Raw genomic sequence first — 16260 nt, 5'->3', positions numbered from 1 at the left:
TATATCAAAACAGCTATAAGAATATAATACCGGAGAATGTTAAAATCAATATTGATAAGCAAAGGCTTTATTGATAACTCATCTCTATATTGAGAACATATGGAGGGAATTCATCACAATCTGGAGCTGTTGCCCATAGTAACCACTCAGCTTCTATCATTCGTTCACAAAGCTGAACAGGAGAGAAGCTGATTGGTCAGTGCTCCGACTTTGATGAATTCCCATCAAGTTAGTTACCCAATAGTCCCCAATAAACCACGAACCTTCGTAGAAAAAACAAATATTTTTTTTATTTATACAAAAAGAAACATTTGTACAAAAGCAGAAAAAAAATCCTACGAAGCTCGGGATGCAGCGCGGAGACATGCACTGGATTCGGAGAATTACCGAACGTTACATTGTAACCGGCAGTCAGAGAAGAGACGGGAGGAGGCGGAGGCAGCAGGGACATGGGCGGGAATCGCACACACACGCTGCGACACACAAGTGCTTTCTAAAGTCATCTTCATCCTTCTGCAGATTATAAAAAAGAAAACAAAGTCCTTATGGAATCAGATCCACGAATGTCCATAGTCCCCTATGTCAGTCTATTTGGCCTTCTTGGCTTTCAGAGCCTTGGGCTTGGTCGCCTTCTTCGTGGCTTTCTTGGGGCTCTTGGCGGCTTTCTTGGGGCTCTTGGCGGCCGGCTTTGGGCTGGCTTTCTTGGCGGCGGGCTTGGCATTTTTGGCGGCGACGGTCTTCTTGGGGGTGCTGGCCGGCTTCTTGGCCGCGGGCTTGGCGGATGAAGCTCTTTTGGGCACTGCCAGCCCCTCCAACTTCTTCTTGTTGAGTCGGAAGCTGCCGTTGGCACCGATCCCCTTGACCTGCAGGAGGGTGTCGTTCTGGACCAGGGCCTTCACCGAGTACTTCAGGTAGGTGCGGCCGTTCTGCTGGTCGAACCAGGACACCTTCTTGGCCTCGCTGTAGATCTTGGCCAGGGAAGAGCCGTTCCTCTCGCCCAGCTTGCGGATGCTGTCCACCACCAGCTGGCTGTACTTGCCCGGCTGGTTCTTCTTCTTCTTGGACTTCTTGGCACTGGATGGGGCGCCTTTGGCTTGCTTGCTGGCGGCGGGGGCGACCTCTGTCTGAGCCATAACAGCGGTGATGTCTTGTCTCTAGAGCTAAAGAATCTCTCCCTCTAGTTGCCTGTAGCAGACTGACGCTTCGCGCTGGTGCTCCGCCTTCTTTTATAACTAGAGAGCGGACCACGTTGAGAACAACAACAGCTCCCAGCGCCCTACGCAGGAGACTTGTGTTTCTTCTCCCGCGTTTCCCCCGTGTTTTCCGCCCATCCGAACCCCCCAGGACCGGGACCATCGACCCATACCATCCTCCGGACCCCCAGCTGGCAACCCACTTTAAAAACCCGGGGCCTTTTGGTGGAATTAACCCTGAAATCGGCTGATTCATCGGTGCACCCCTGGCCGTCGTAGCCCTAGCGGCGGGGAGGCGCTCTGTTTAGGGGCGATTTTCGCAGGGTTGCGGGTGGCTTTTGGGGTAGATCTGCCACGCATTTAAAAGAGGGGTTTTTGACAGAGCGGGCACATTTTATTTGGGATCTCTAGGTGGGGGGGATCGGGAGTTATGAGGAATTTAATTTGGTGCAAGTAACACAGAGCGCCCCTCACGTGATCCTGGAGCTGGAGGGAGATGGTGTTGTTGGCACTGGGGATAGAGCCGTGGCACTTGGGGGGAAGTGGGTACACCTGGCAACTCTTGTGGTCTGGTATGTAGGTCTAGAGGCACATAGTACCTATTTCTTTGCTTACAATTGATTTTGAACGTAGCTGCTTATTACAAACCAGTAAACATCAATAGAACTGGCTTGGGTAATGTATCGAATCCTCGGGGAAGGAGCAATGTATCGAATCCTCGGGGAAGGAGCAATGTATCGAATGCTCGGGGAAGGAGCAATGTATCGAATCCTCGGGGAAGGAGCAATGTATAGTTACTGTGTCCTAAATGTATCTTGTTTAATAGCCACAGTGACACCGATTCCTCTGTCTGCAGCCAATGCAGACTACATCAGGCCAATCTAAGTCCTCAGAGCAGCTACTGTACACTACGTTTCCAATGAAAGCTTTTTTAAAGAAAACACAACTATTAGTATTATGCACATTTAACTTTTATAGACATTCTGTATCCATGGCAACCAGGCACTCCCCTTGTTTGTGCACTATGGTATAAGGCAGCACCACGCCTCATAAGGCTGGACAGAGGTCCTGGAGCTGTTGAGGTTATCTGAAAAAAACAAAGGTAGAAGCATGGAAGATTTAGTTGTTAGTGGGGGAAAAAAGGATCACTTAGATCTGATGGAACTTTTAACCTACAAACTTTGTCATTGTGAAAGGAAGGAAACTGTTGGGGGAAGGGGGGAAGGGGGTAGGTGATATTGATGCATCTGGATGTTTTTGTGATTCAAGGTGGTGGAACTTGCCTGAAAGATTTCTGGGTGTGCCCAATATAATTATATGCAAAGTAATTTGCATATAGTCAAAGTCACTTTGTCATTGTGAAAGGAAGGAAACTGTTGGGGGAAGGGGGGAAGGGGGTAGGTGATATTGATGCATCTGGATGTTTTTGTGATTCAAGGTGGTGGAACTTGCCTGAAAGATTTCTGGGTGTGCCCAATATAATTATATGCAAAGTGAAGTGGAACACAGCAACCAGGTTACTGATTAATGATGATCTATCTATCTATCTGTCTCTCTGTCTGTCCGTCTCTAAGAGATTAGAGGCACATTGGGGAATTTCCCATAGTGGGTTACCTGGATGACCTTCTGCTGAGGGAACAGTCAGCACACATTTTATCATTCAGTGCCCATCAGACTGTTCAAACACTTCCCAGGTTCCTCTGGATCCTGACCAGAAGTCTGCACTAGAACCGGCTCATCACTTTATTTGAACCTCCTGCTGGACTCCTCCCTTTCCAGGGTCTTCATTTAATGGGAAGAACTTACTACCATCTACGTCCATGTTTAGACCCTTCAATCCAGGGGCAAACCAACCCCCGTTTGCACATGAGGGTCCTGGACTGAATGGTAGCCTCCTTTGAGCCAGTCCAATGAGCCCAATTTCACTGCAGACTTCTGCAGTATAACATTCTGGCTGCTCGTTCTCTGGACCATCATACCGTATCTGCCTGACCACCAAGACAAGGTTTACTCTGGCTTGGTGGTTCAGGAATCCAGCCCTAGGGTCAGGGAACTCCTTCCCCTCCACAGCTAGGTCAAAGCAACAGATTCTAGCCTTTCAGGCTGAGAAGGAGTCCTGGACACTCTTTTGGTCCAAGGGACTGGATTGCCCGTGGAAGCCCCTTTTTCCATTCAACATCCTGGAACTTAGAGCGATTTATTTATCCCTTCATCACAAGACCTCTCAACTACGGGGTCATCCGACCAGGAATCAGTCAGACAACATCAATGCAGTGGCTTCCTTCAACCACCAAGTGGGTAACCAGAAGTCAAACATAGGCAGATCAAATCTTGGCTTAGGTGGAACTTCATGTTTCAGGCCTATCTGCTGTCTGCATTCAAAGAGTAGAAAATTAGCAGACAGACGTCCTCAGTCGTCCAGGTCTGTGCTCAGGAGAGCAGTCTCTTTACCCAAAGGTGTCTCAAGACCTGTCTTTCCAGAAACCATCCTTTGAGCCTATCAGAGATATTTCCCTGTTGACTCTCACTTATAAGGTTGACTTTCTTGTTGTCATCACCTCGGCCATGTCTCTGAGTTGGCGGCCTTAGCCTGTAATGACCCTTCCCTAAAGAGGCCTCCTTTCTTTCCAAGGTGGTTACTCCCCTCCACCTCAACTAAGACATTGTCTTGCCTTCTCTAAGTTAGATGTGTAAGCAGTGGAAAAATTTGGTTAGGATATTTCGGAATTTGGATCCGTGTAATGACTCGCTGCCCAGCTTCCTGATTGGTCGGGAAGCTGGCCAATCAGGAAGCCGGGCACCCTGTAATGACGTGGCGCCCGGCTTTCTGATTGACCAGGAAGCCTACTTCCCGGCCAAACAGGAAGCTGGGCGCTGCGTCATTACACGGGCATGGCTTCCTGATTGGCCAGAAAGCCGGCTCCATGCTTTCTCGTCAGATAGTGACGAGAAGCAAGGGGATGACTTCCCTGCTAATCGGGAAGCTGGGTGGCGAGTCTTTACACACCGCCTGGCTTCCTTAATGGGACTTCCGGTATCGGTATTCGGTATCGGCAAGTCTTGGAAAAAAAAGATCGGTACTCGATACCGAAATACTGGTATCAGTGCATCCCTGCTGAATGCCATTCAGGTCTAGGAGCCTCAGCTTTAGTATTTTATATATATATATATTTTTTATTATATATATATACTGTATATGGCCCCCATGTCATGTTGCCGTAACGAAAATTTGTGTTCAGACCCATTCGGATGCATTAAACCAAAAAACTAGTCCTGCATTTCACCATTCTAAGGTCTCCTGAATGTGGAATGTGCTTTGTGAGCTTCCTTCTCAGCTACAGCTTAATTTGGACAAAGCGATTCTCTTTTCTGTTATTCATGAGTGCCCCTGCTGGGGACAATCTGCATCTCGCTCCGCCATCTCATGCACTGCACTCCACTAGATCAGCTTATCCAGCATCTGTTTTGTATGCAAGCCTTATGCCTGGTCACACATTAGTTACATTTTGTCAGGAGGAAGTTTAAGTCTCATCTGATGCCAGCTTAGGCCGGAGTGTTCTTTAGGGGGCTCTGTTACCCTGTTGTTATGTTGCCTGCTGGTGTTTCACTTGCTGTGTTGCTCACGACTCGGTTGTATTGCTTGGGATTGTCCCCGTGTTCCAGAATTCCATCCTGTGTCCTGTAATGTACCTCAAGAAGAGAATATTACAGCTAAGACAAAAATCCTATTATTTCAATTCAATTCATATCCATTCATGAAGGTTCCCCTTCCTCATAGTTGAGCTTTGGACTGGGTGGGGGTGCAGAAATGAACTATAGATGGAGGGTTGCAGAGAGGGTCACAGAGGTGAGGTGTGGATGGGGGGTTGCAGAGGTGAGGTGTGGACAGGAAAAGTGGAAAAGGGGGGTTGCATAGGGTAGCTGTGGATGGGTGGATGGGGGTTGTAGAAGGTAGGTGTGGATGGGGAGGTTACAGATTGGAAAGGGGGGTGATGGGGATTATAGAGGTGAGGTGTGGATGGTGGGTTGCAGAGGTGAGGTGTGGACAGGGAAAGGGGGGTGATGTGAATTGTAGAGGTGAGGTGTGGACAGGGAAACGGGGGTGATGGGGATTGCAGAGGTGAGGTGAACATAGGTGTATATACCTCTGTTACATTAGTGGTCAGTGTAGGCCTCTTAACTAATTCTCTCCTCTCTCTCCTGTATATGCTGTGCTAGAGTGTTCGGGTTTCGCTTGAAGAAAAGGTGGCAACCCTACCCACAATGTACATTACAAGCTGCAGCAAGTCAGATAGAGCCCGCCTCATTTCCTGGTGGTCATCCAGCATCATCTAGCGTTTTTCTCCCTAGCCGAGCTGTCCCTCCCTCCCTATTTCATTAATTGGATTTCAATTCACTTTCAATCATGGAGGCTCAGCATCACATGTGGGCGTTAGCTAGGGCGGTCTGTATGTAAATGCAGTCTGCCCAGGAACACCCACAGACTGACACCCACTCATCAAAGCAGGTTGATATTTGCACAACTCCAGTCAAAAACAAGAAAACACGCATGTTTTGTACCACCCTTTGCCGCCCATGTGTGCTTTGCCTTGGGGAGTTTTTGCTTTTTTTTAAGCAAGCGATTAGTTGGCACTCTGGCCACACCACTTGAGTGTTCCCATCCCAAGCTGAGGACGTCCAGAGCAGGGGAACGGATGACCTGCCGCCGCATCTGCTGCCCATAGAGACTCCGTATAAATGCTTTTACATCAGTGGAAATCTATTTACTCCCATCAGCTCACATGGGTTGCCATCATTAACATGCTCTCCTACAAGGGCGATGCTATGGGGAGCAGTTGTCTTTGATCTGCTGTGCTGTGCATGCTTTGATCTCCATAACCTCCTCGTCGTCGTATCCGCCAGACAGATAAATGCCATTTCTAATGGATAAAGGTTCTCGCTCTTTCCATCAAGAAACCCTTCAGAAAGCAACGCACCCTCCTTTGTGTCTATCTGTGCTGTGTGCCCAGGAGCTATACATGGACGATTTGGGTTAGAGGAAAGTAGATGGGGAGATAGTGTGCAAAGGTGAGCAAAGGAGGTGTACACATACCCCATTATATTGGTGGTCACAGTAAATTCCCTTGTAACATTGCCGGTAACTGTAAATATCCCCGATACATTGGTGGTCAGTGTAAATCTCCCCCTGTAACATTGGTGGCCAGTGTAAATCTCCCCCTGTAACATTGGTGGCCAGTGTAAATCTCCCCCTGTAACATTGGTGGCCAGTGTAAATCTCCCCCTGTAACATTGGTGGCCAGTGTAAATCTCCCCCTGTAACATTGGTGGCCAGTGTAAATCTCCCCCTGTAACATTGGTGGCCAGTGTAAATCTCCCCCTGTAACATTGGTGGCCAGTGTAAATCTCCCCCTGTAACATTGGTGGCCAGTGTAAATCTCCCCCTGTAACATTGGTGGCCAGTGTAAATCTCCCCCTGTAACATTGGTGGCCAGTGTAAATCTCCCCCTGTAACATTGGTGGCCAGTGTAAATCTCCCCCTGTAACATTGGTGGCCAGTGTAAATCTCCCCCTGTAACATTGGTGGCCAGTGTAAATCTCCCCCTGTAACATTGGTGGCCAGTGTAAATCTCCCCCTGTAACATTGGTGGCCAGTGTAAATCTCCCCCTGTAACATTGGTGGCCAGTGTAAATCTCCCCCTGTAACATTGGTGGCCAGTGTAAATCTCCCCCTGTAACATTGGTGGCCAGTGTAAATCTCCCCCTGTAACATTGGTGGCCAGTGTAAATCTCCCCCTGTAACATTGGTGGCCAGTGTAAATCTCCCCCTGTAACATTGGTGGCCAGTGTAAATCTCCCCCTGTAACATTGGTGGCCAGTGTAAATCTCCCCCTGTAACATTGGTGGCCAGTGTAAATCTCCCCCTGTAACATTGGTGGCCAGTGTAAATCTCCCCCTGTAACATTGGTGGCCAGTGTAAATCTCCCCCTGTAACATTGGTGGCCAGTGTAAATCTCCCCCTGTAACATTGGTGGCCAGTGTAAATCTCCCCCTGTAACATTGGTGGCCAGTGTAAATCTCCCCCTGTAACATTGGTGGCCAGTGTAAATCTCCCCCTGTAACATTGGTGGCCAGTGTAAATCTCCCCCTGTAACATTGGTGGCCAGTGTAAATCTCCCCCTGTAACATTGGTGGCCAGTGTAAATCTCCCCCTGTAACATTGGTGGCCAGTGTAAATCTCCCCCTGTAACATTGGTGGCCAGTGTAAATCTCCCCCTGTAACATTGGTGGCCAGTGTAAATCTCCCCCTGTAACATTGGTGGCCAGTGTAAATCTCCCCCTGTAACATTGGTGGCCAGTGTAAATCTCCCCCTGTAACATTGGTGGCCAGTGTAAATCTCCCCCTGTAACATTGGTGGCCAGTGTAAATCTCCCCCTGTAACATTGGTGGCCAGTGTAAATCTCCCCCTGTAACATTGGTGGCCAGTGTAAATCTCCCCCTGTAACATTGGTGGCCAGTGTAAATCTCCCCCTGTAACATTGGTGGCCAGTGTAAATCTCCCCCTGTAACATTGGTGGCCAGTGTAAATCTCCCCCTGTAACATTGGTGGCCAGTGTAAATCTCCCCCTGTAACATTGGTGGCCAGTGTAAATCTCCCCCTGTAACATTGGTGGTCAGTGTAAATCTCCCCCTGTAACATTGGTGGTCTGTTTAAAAGTCCTATTATATTAGTGGTCTCTATGAATGCTCCTGTTACAATGGTGGCCAGTGTAGAATCCCCCCTCACATTAATGGTTAATACAGCTGGTACTGCAGGAGAGAGCCAATCAGCATGGAGCCGGCTTCCCGGGCAATCAGGAAGCCGGCTCCATGTTTCTCTATGGCACTGCTGGTCAGAGGAAATCTTCCTCAGACCTGTGGTTCCAGTATAGGGGAAGGTCTCGGATCATTTGCTCAAGTACAAGTACTGGCCCAAATACTCTGTATCGGCACCGATACCATTATCGGTATCGATGCATCCCTACCAATCCCTATGTCATGTGACAGTTCTCAGGCCTGGTGATTGTTTGCTAGACCCAAGCACCGTAACATCACATGCTCTCCCATTCCAGGAATCATCGGGAACTTTTGTCATCTGCCGCAGTGGAAGAGCAAGGTGAGTATAAGGGGGTCAGAGAGCCCATTGCAAGAGCACCCTCTCTAAGGGGCACCCTGATGGGGACAACCAATGTAAGGGGGCAACCAATGTAAGGGGGCACTCTGATGGGGGCAACCAATGTAAGGGGGCAACCAATGTAAGGGGGCACTCTGATGGGGGCAACCAATGTAAGGGGGCACCCTGATGGGGACAACCAATGTAAGGGGGCACTCTGATGGGTACAACCAATGTAAGGGGGCACTCTGATTTGTACAACCAATGTAAGGGGGCACCCTGATGAGGACAACCAATGTAAAGGGGCACTCTGATGGGTACAACCAATATAAGGGGGCACTCTGATGAGGACAACCAATGTAAAGGGCACCCTGATGGAGACAACCAATGTAAGGGGGCACTCTGATGGGTACAACCAATGTAAGGGGCACCCTGATGGGGACAACCAATGTAAGGGGCACCCTGATGGGGACAACCAATGTAAGGGGCACTCTGATGGGTACAACCAATGTAAGGGGGCACCCTGATGAGGACAACCAATGTAAGGGGGCACCCTGATGAGGACAACCAATGTAAGGGGGCACTCTGATGGGTACAACCAATGTAAGGGGCACCCTGATGGGGACAACCAATGTAAGGGGGCACTCTGATTTGTACAACCAATGTAAGGGGGCACCCTGATGAGGACAACCAATGTAAGGGGGCACCCTGATGAGGACAACCAATGTAAAGGGGCACTCTGATGAGGACAACCAATGTAAGGGGGCACTCTGATGGGTACAACCAATGTAAGGGGGCACTCTGATTTGTACAACCAATGTAAGGGGGCACTCTGTTGAGGACAACCATTGTAAGGGGGCACTCTGATGGGTACAACCAATGTAAAGGGCACCCTGATGGAGACAACCAATGTAAGGGGGCACTCTGATGGGTACAACCATTGTAAGGGGGCACTCTGATGGGGACAACCAATGTAAGGGGGCACCCTGATGGGGACAACCAATGTAAGGGGGCACCCTGATGGGTACAACCAATGTAAGGGGGCACTCTGATGGGGACAACCAATGTAAGGGGCACTCTGATGGGAACAACCAGTGTAAGGGGGCACTCTGATGGGAACAACCAGTGTGAAGTATTAGGTGTCCCTATTAGAGTGCCCCTTTACATTGTTTGTCCCCTTTATATTATTGTCCCCACATACCATATTTTCCTAGTTTGTTATTAGGCCAAAAGCAGGAGCCGGGAGGCGGAGCAAGCAAAGATGGTAGAAGATACTCTTTCTTCCTCCTGTAATGCTGGTGGTGGGGAACACATCTGATGTCACTGGTTGCTAGGACCACTGGTAACCAAGCAAAGACCTCAGATGCCCATGTCCTCTGCAGTCATTGTGTTCCCCGCCCCCAGAGGTCCTAGCAACCAATGACTGCACAGGAGATGGACAACTGACGGTTTTGGTTGGTAGGGCTTCAGTGGTTCTAGCAACTACTGACTGAAGAGGAGGGGGACTTCGCTGGGTTATGTCTTGCAGTTGATGCACCAGCCTAGGAGGCCAGCGCATCCACTGTCAACCAGCCATAACCGAGCGCAGGCCGGCGATCAGTCCGTGTCTGGACCGCAGGCAAGACAGGGACCGCCAAAGGGCCTGATGAGGCCTGCGGGCCATTAAATGCCCAGGTCTGATCTAACCCTTCCCTACTCCGCTCAAGACCAAAAAATAAAGTTCTGCCTTCACACACATTTAATTTTTTTGCATCAATAACCACAACAAACGTAAGCAATGCTCTTTTTTTTTTTTTTTAATTCAGCCTAAAAAGTACCCAAAACAATAATATATATTAAAAGACAGTTTTGCTCACATGGAAATGACAGTTTTGCTCACATGGAAATAACACCAATGTGCAAAAGAAAAAGCTTATAAATTGCGCTCAACACAACATTTAAAAAGAAAATGAAGAGTCGTGGTCCAGGCGAGTTTACAAAACAAGCACAGAAAAAAAAAAATCAAAGAAAACTTTGCAATCACTGCATCCTCCCCTCCCCCTCCAGTCCAACAAAGGAGCGGTCATTTTCAAGCGCCGTTTCTACGGAGACGCCAATCGGTGGCCAATAGGAAAGCACTCATTGTTTCAGCAAGTTCCAAGATGACAGGTGCAAGGGGCTCCATTCACAAAGCCAGCACACCGGGATAAAGATACTTATCTTCAAAAAAGTGACAGTTCTTTACAGCAGAGTCCAATGAGATTTGAGAATGACAGTCACATGGCTGGAAATAAAGATACTTAGCTTTGCGAATGGAGTCTGATGTTTCAAGGTGGAACAGCTCAAGTGCTTCGAAGACAGCGGCTCATTGTAGACATCGGAAACCACATTGCACAGAAGCAGGAAACGTTTTTGCTCTCCTCACCCTCCCGTCCAAGGCTGGAGGGGTATTAGAGATCATTCAGCCCCCCGGAGAGAGAGAGAGAAGCATCCCATCACTACACGAACAGAAAATAAAGCGTTTTCCCTGGGCAGCAGCAGCTGTGGAACTACAAGTCTCACAATTCCCTACTGAGGCTCGTAGATCTCCCAAAGCTCCAAGCATAAGATCCCAGTCCACTCCAGAGCCCTCCTCACGCCTTCCTGGTCTTGTGCACCTTGGCCCCGCTCGGCTTGCCCGCCTTCTTCACCTTCTTGCCCCCGCCGCTGGCCGCCTTCTTCTTGGGACTCTTGGCGGCCGGTGCCGGCTTGGGGCTGCTCTTCTTGGGGCTGCTCTTCTCCTTCTTAGGCTTGGGTTTAGCCTTGGTCTTCTTGGGGCTCTTTTTGGGAGGCGCTTTCTGGGGGGGGGGCTTGGGGGCAGGGGCCGCCTTTTTCTCCGGGACTCCCCCCTCCAGCTTCTTCTTGTTGAGTCGGAAGCTGCCGTTGGCACCGACCCCCTTGACCTGCACCAGGGTGTCGTTCTGGACCAGGGCCTTCACCGAGTACTTCAGGTAGGTGCGGCCGTTCTGCTGGTCGAACCAGGACACCTTCTTGGCCTCGCTGTAGATCTTGGCCAGGGAAGAGCCGTTCCTCTCGCCCAGTTTGCGGATGGTGTCCACCACTAGCTGGCTGTACCTGCCTGGCTGGTTCTTCTTCTTGTTCTTCTTTTTGGACCCGGAGGAGGAGGGGGCTGCTGCTTTGCTTCTCTTGCCAGAGGACCTTTTGTCGGATTCTTCCTCCTCTTCTTCTTCTTCGTCATCATCATCGTCCTCCTCCTCCTCCTCCTCTGTGGTAGGGACATTCTCTTCCAGCTGCAGAGACATGATGCTTGCTCTAGACCGGGATGCTGCTGCCTCTCTGATCCGCCAGTCGGGGCTCTGCTGCCTCTTGTACTCGCTGAGCGGACCGAATTGAGAACAGCGTCAGCCTCAGCAGCTCTTTGCAGCAACTTGTGTTTCTTCCTTCCCATTCTGCCCCCTCTGCCCCCTTAGGTGCGACCCCTCCGGCCCTGCCACCCCGGCACCCCCGCCCTGCAGACGTTTTCCCACGCTACCCCGGGCACATCTGCCCCATTGAGGGTCCCGATGACCCGTCCAGGTGCAATTTAAAAGCAGCGCCCTGCGATTGTGCTGCATCGGCGGATGGGGGGCTGTTGTTTGCCGGCTTCTATCTCCCTCCTGGGGCGGCCCCAAGGCATCAAAATCAGTGGGCAGGAAGGGAAGAGTCTGCGGAGGACGGCGGCCACCATCTCCGGGTCCGGCACGTTCGGGGACATTTAAATTAATACCTTTAATTTGTTGTAACTAACACACGGCGCGCCCTCTGGTGGACGCACGGCGCAATGACACCACGCCTGAAATTCTACATTGATCAGAAGGGGGGGACACGCCTTCCTCCAAAATAATAACACAGTATCAAACCTGGAGCAGACAAAATCTGGAGCATTTGCCCATGGAAACCCATCAGATGAATGCTGATTGGTTGCCATGCACAGCTACTCCAGTTTTGATAAATTCCCCCCAACATATACAGAGCAAGGTGTGGGGAGCACAGGGAGCTGGTGGTATGCATAATTTAAGCATTTACATCATGGCATGCATGCTCATGATATAATAGAGAGAGAGGAAAAGTGTCAGCCCCATCTATTGTCCTGATGGAGTTAATGAGTAAAGAGTACCTGTCTTCCATAAAAAGTGGATGCATGTTTTCTATAGGCAGTGGAAGGCTGCCTATAGCAAACTACAGGAAGGGGCAGAGACAAGACCAGTCACCCTGCGCAAAGAGAGAGCAGCAGTGACCGGTCTTTATTACAGGAGGGGGCGGAGAAGAGACCAGCCACACTGTACAAGGAGAGAGAGCAGCAGTGACCGGTCTTTATTACAGGAGGGGGCGGAAACAAGACGAGTCACCCTGCACAAGGAGAGAGAGCAACAGTGAGCGGTCTTTATTACAGGAGGGGGCGGAGACAAGACCAGTCATCCTGCACAAGGAGAGAGAGAGTAGCAGAGAGCGGTCTGTATTACAGGAGGGGGCGGAAACAAGACCAGTCACCCTGCACAAGGAGAGAGAGCAACAGTGAGCGGTCTTTATTACAGGAATGGGCAGAGACAAGACCAGTCACCCTGCACAAGGAGAGAGAACAGCAGTGAGAGGTCTTTATTACTGTAGAGGGCAGCGACAAGACCAGTCACCCAGCACAAGGTGAGAGAGCAGCAGTGACCGGTCTGTATTACAGGAGGGGGCGGAGACCAGACCAGTCACCCAGCACAAGGTAAGAGAGCAACAGTGACCGGTCTGTATTACAGGAGGGGGCGGAGACAAGACCAGTCACCCTGCACAAGCAGAGAGAGCAGCAGTGAGCGGTCTTTATTACAGAAGAAGCTCATGGACAGAAGCAATGTAGTTTCATGCTGAATTGCTGCACTGATTTGGTGTGGATTTAAGTGAGCGTTGGTCTCATAGGGATCTTTGGGGACTTCTCTGACAACAGCCTGATCCTTCCTCTTGACGAATGAAATGCTGACGCTTCTATTGCTGACCTCCTACCTGTGAAAATGGGGGTCATTGTGACCTTCTTGCATCAATACTTTGAGTCACCGATCAATAAGTACGGAGTGATTTTTGTCTGACCTTCTTGAGCTGCATCCTTGTTCTGGGTCAATGACAACTCTTGAAGGAAGACGAGGCTCCTTATAATTAGGATCAACGTATTGAACGCCCAACACCAGCTGCTGAAACCCGGTCTAGTGAGTTGTTCTTCTCTTTGGAATATTATTTTCAGTAAAGTTGTTTCCTATTATTGTTGGATTGCTAAGATTCAGCGTGGGGCTCCATTCTTTTACTATGCGCACGAGACATAAAGCACCCCATTGTAGCCCTCACATTGTAGGCCCTCCAGCTGTGGCGAAACTACAAATCCCATGAAGCATCTCTCTCCGGGAGTCCTGTCTGCGGCTGTGAGAATCTTGCAAAGCCTCATGGGATTCATAGTTCCACCACAGTGAGAGGGCCGCAGTTTGGACATCCTTGCATTAAAGGGTTTGTTCGGGATCTAGTACCTCCCATCTGCAGGTTCACAGCTGCACGTCTCTAATGACAGGTTTTCTTTAAAGTCAGATGTCTGATATTTCCCTTTTAAAATTGAAAAAGAAATTGAGGACACAGTAGGGATGCACCATTACTGGTACTGGTACTGGTGCCGATGCTAAGTATTGGGGTGAGTACTCATACTCGCCCAAATGCTCAGATGCCTCGCCCGATACTTCAGTTTCCAGTATCAGGAAGCCGGGCAACGAGTCACTACACGCTGCCCAGCTTCCTAATTGGCCGGGAAGCCGGCTTCAAGACCCCTCGTCACTTGGTCGGGAAGCTAGCCAATCAGGAAGCCGGACGGTGAATCATTACCTGCTGCCCCCCCCCCAGCTTCCCGATTGGCCAGAAAGCCAGCTTCATGCTCCCTCATCACATGGTGACGAGGGAGCACGGAGCCGGCTTCACAGCGGATCAGGAAGTCGAGCAATGACTCTTTGCCCGGCTTTCTGATTGGTCGAGAAGCTGGGCAATCAGGAAGCCAGCCAACAAGTCATTACACAGCGCTCGTCTTCCTTATTGGCCAGAAAGCCAGCTCCATGCTTCCTCATCACCTGGTGACAAGGGAGCATGGAGACAGCTTCCCTGCTCATTGGGAAGCTGGGTGGGAGTCTTTACACGACGCCCGGTTGCCCTCATAAGACTTCCGATATCTGCACTCAGTATTGGCGAGTACCGAAAGCAAAATATCGGTACTCGATACTGAAAAACAACAGGTATCTGTGCATCCCTAGGAGAGAGAGAGAGTCCTAAATCTTGTTTTCTGCAGCACCTCTTATGAATGAACAGGAAGCCTCTATACTTAAGGCTCCTGTCCATTCATAAACTGTGGAGCTAGTACGAGTTACTATGTCCACAATCAGGAATGAACAGGAAGTGATGTAGAACACTTCCTGTTCATTCATAATTGGGGACACAGTAAACATACCGGGGAGAATTTAACAAAACTGCAACAGACAAAATCTTGAGCAGATGTGCATGGCAATAAATCAGCTTCTCTCTTCATTTAAGATTCAAAAACTAAATAGAGATTCTGATTGGTTGCCATGCACAGCTGCTCCAGATTTTGTCTGCTCCAGTTTCGATAAATTCCCTTCACTATGTCTTCAATTATTTACAAACAGCGATCAGCTGATCGTTGAGTGCTTGTAACCGCTCTCCATCCTGGCTTCTTCGGCTGAGTCTCTGCTTGTAACAGAAGGCCGAGCGGGGTGGTGTGGGAATAGAGCTCGGCCTCCTGTGACAGACCACTGACCGCACTCTCCTCCCCACCCCACTCAGCCTCCTGAAGGTTTCTCTCATCCCCTGCTGTGTCAGAGGGGACACAGAGCAGCGCCCAGCGGGGAGAAGAGTTAACTATGGATGCACCACAATTTCGGCCAAAAGATGGTACTTTCTGGATTTTTCCCAAAGTACCATTTTCAGCCGATATGTTTCAGCGGCTGAAATTTTGTTGCATCCCTAATATCCACCCTTCACTGTGGCCCCTTGACATGGCCCTGTGGTGGATATCTTCACAGCTACAGAAATGTCCATAATATCCACGTATTGGTAATGAGGCTGAACAACGTCATCTGAGGGTCTCCGCTGTCCTGTCCATTGCCAAAGCACCTCCATCCAGCTTGATCCCACTAGAGAGGAGGGCTCTTTCATTGTTTAGTAGGGATCTGACAATTATTGTCCTGCCAGCAGACAAGGGGAGATGCACCGTGGCCATGAAAACATCAGACTATCATTTTAAGGTGACCACTCTTCTCAGGGATGCCAATACGTATTATTCACTAAGGATGGACCCCACTAACTGTTACAAGAAAAAGGTGATCGCTATAAAAGGTAAAAACCATCGATGGGACCCTTGTACCACCGTCTCTCTCGCAGGGAAACTTCTTCATGCCTGTCTGGACTACCTAAGGCTGGGTTCACACCTAGGCGTATCGAATATGAGCGTTTGTTGTGCGATTCGCGGTAAAAAAAAACACGTGACAAAACGCGCGTTTCCGAGGGCTACTTGGCTGTACCCCAATGGAAACGCGTGACAAAAACACCCCAAAGAAGCTCCTGTACTTCTTTGGGCGTAGGGCGTTTTGTAGCGCGTTCATACGGCCTGTAATACGCCCAGGTGTGAACCATACCCATAGGAAATAATGGGATTTCGGTGTTTGAGCATTTTGCAGAGCGTTCGAACGCACTACAAAACGCCCAGGTGTGAACCAGGCCTAAGATGTACAACGAAGGGGACCCACTAAGCCTGATGGTCATTAGCATCAACTCACATGACATGGCTGAGTATCTAGCTACTATCCTAAGTTGGCAACATGGTACACCATATTCAGAACTACAAACTACATGGAGGTGAAGTTAGAGCCTGA

At 49.6% G+C, this 16260-nt stretch overlaps 2 protein-coding genes across 2 annotated transcripts; both read right to left on the bottom strand.

The window, feature by feature from the left end:
* Nucleotides 1-584: 584 nt before the first annotated feature.
* On the bottom strand, nucleotides 585-1152 carry LOC108784986 (histone H1x-like). The gene has a single exon (XM_018553950.1). The coding sequence runs from the start codon at nucleotides 1131-1133 to the stop codon at nucleotides 588-590; it is 546 nt and encodes a 181-aa protein (XP_018409452.1). The 5' UTR covers nucleotides 1134-1152; the 3' UTR covers nucleotides 585-587.
* A 9724-nt stretch (nucleotides 1153-10876) lies between these two features.
* Nucleotides 10877-11829, bottom strand: LOC108784985 (histone H1x-like). The gene has a single exon (XM_018553949.1). The coding sequence runs from the start codon at nucleotides 11623-11625 to the stop codon at nucleotides 10957-10959; it is 669 nt and encodes a 222-aa protein (XP_018409451.1). The 5' UTR covers nucleotides 11626-11829; the 3' UTR covers nucleotides 10877-10956.
* Between the last annotated feature and the right edge of the window lie 4431 nt (nucleotides 11830-16260).

The sequence above is a fragment of the Nanorana parkeri genome, unplaced genomic scaffold (genome assembly GCF_000935625.1).
Source record: "Nanorana parkeri isolate BGI_ZX_2015 unplaced genomic scaffold, ASM93562v1 scaffold135, whole genome shotgun sequence".
NCBI classification, from domain to species: Eukaryota; Metazoa; Chordata; class Amphibia; order Anura; family Dicroglossidae; genus Nanorana; species Nanorana parkeri.
Note: the sequence above shows the minus strand (reverse complement) of the source record. Positions and strands in the feature narration are given on the sequence as shown.

What these genes read in the sequence shown, in the direction of transcription:
- LOC108784986 (XM_018553950.1), bottom strand. Translation starts at nt 1,133, where the DNA reads ATGGCTCAGACAGAGGTCGCCCCCGCCGCCAGCAAGCAAGCCAAAGGC.
- LOC108784985 (XM_018553949.1), bottom strand. Translation starts at nt 11,625, where the DNA reads ATGTCTCTGCAGCTGGAAGAGAATGTCCCTACCACAGAGGAGGAGGAG.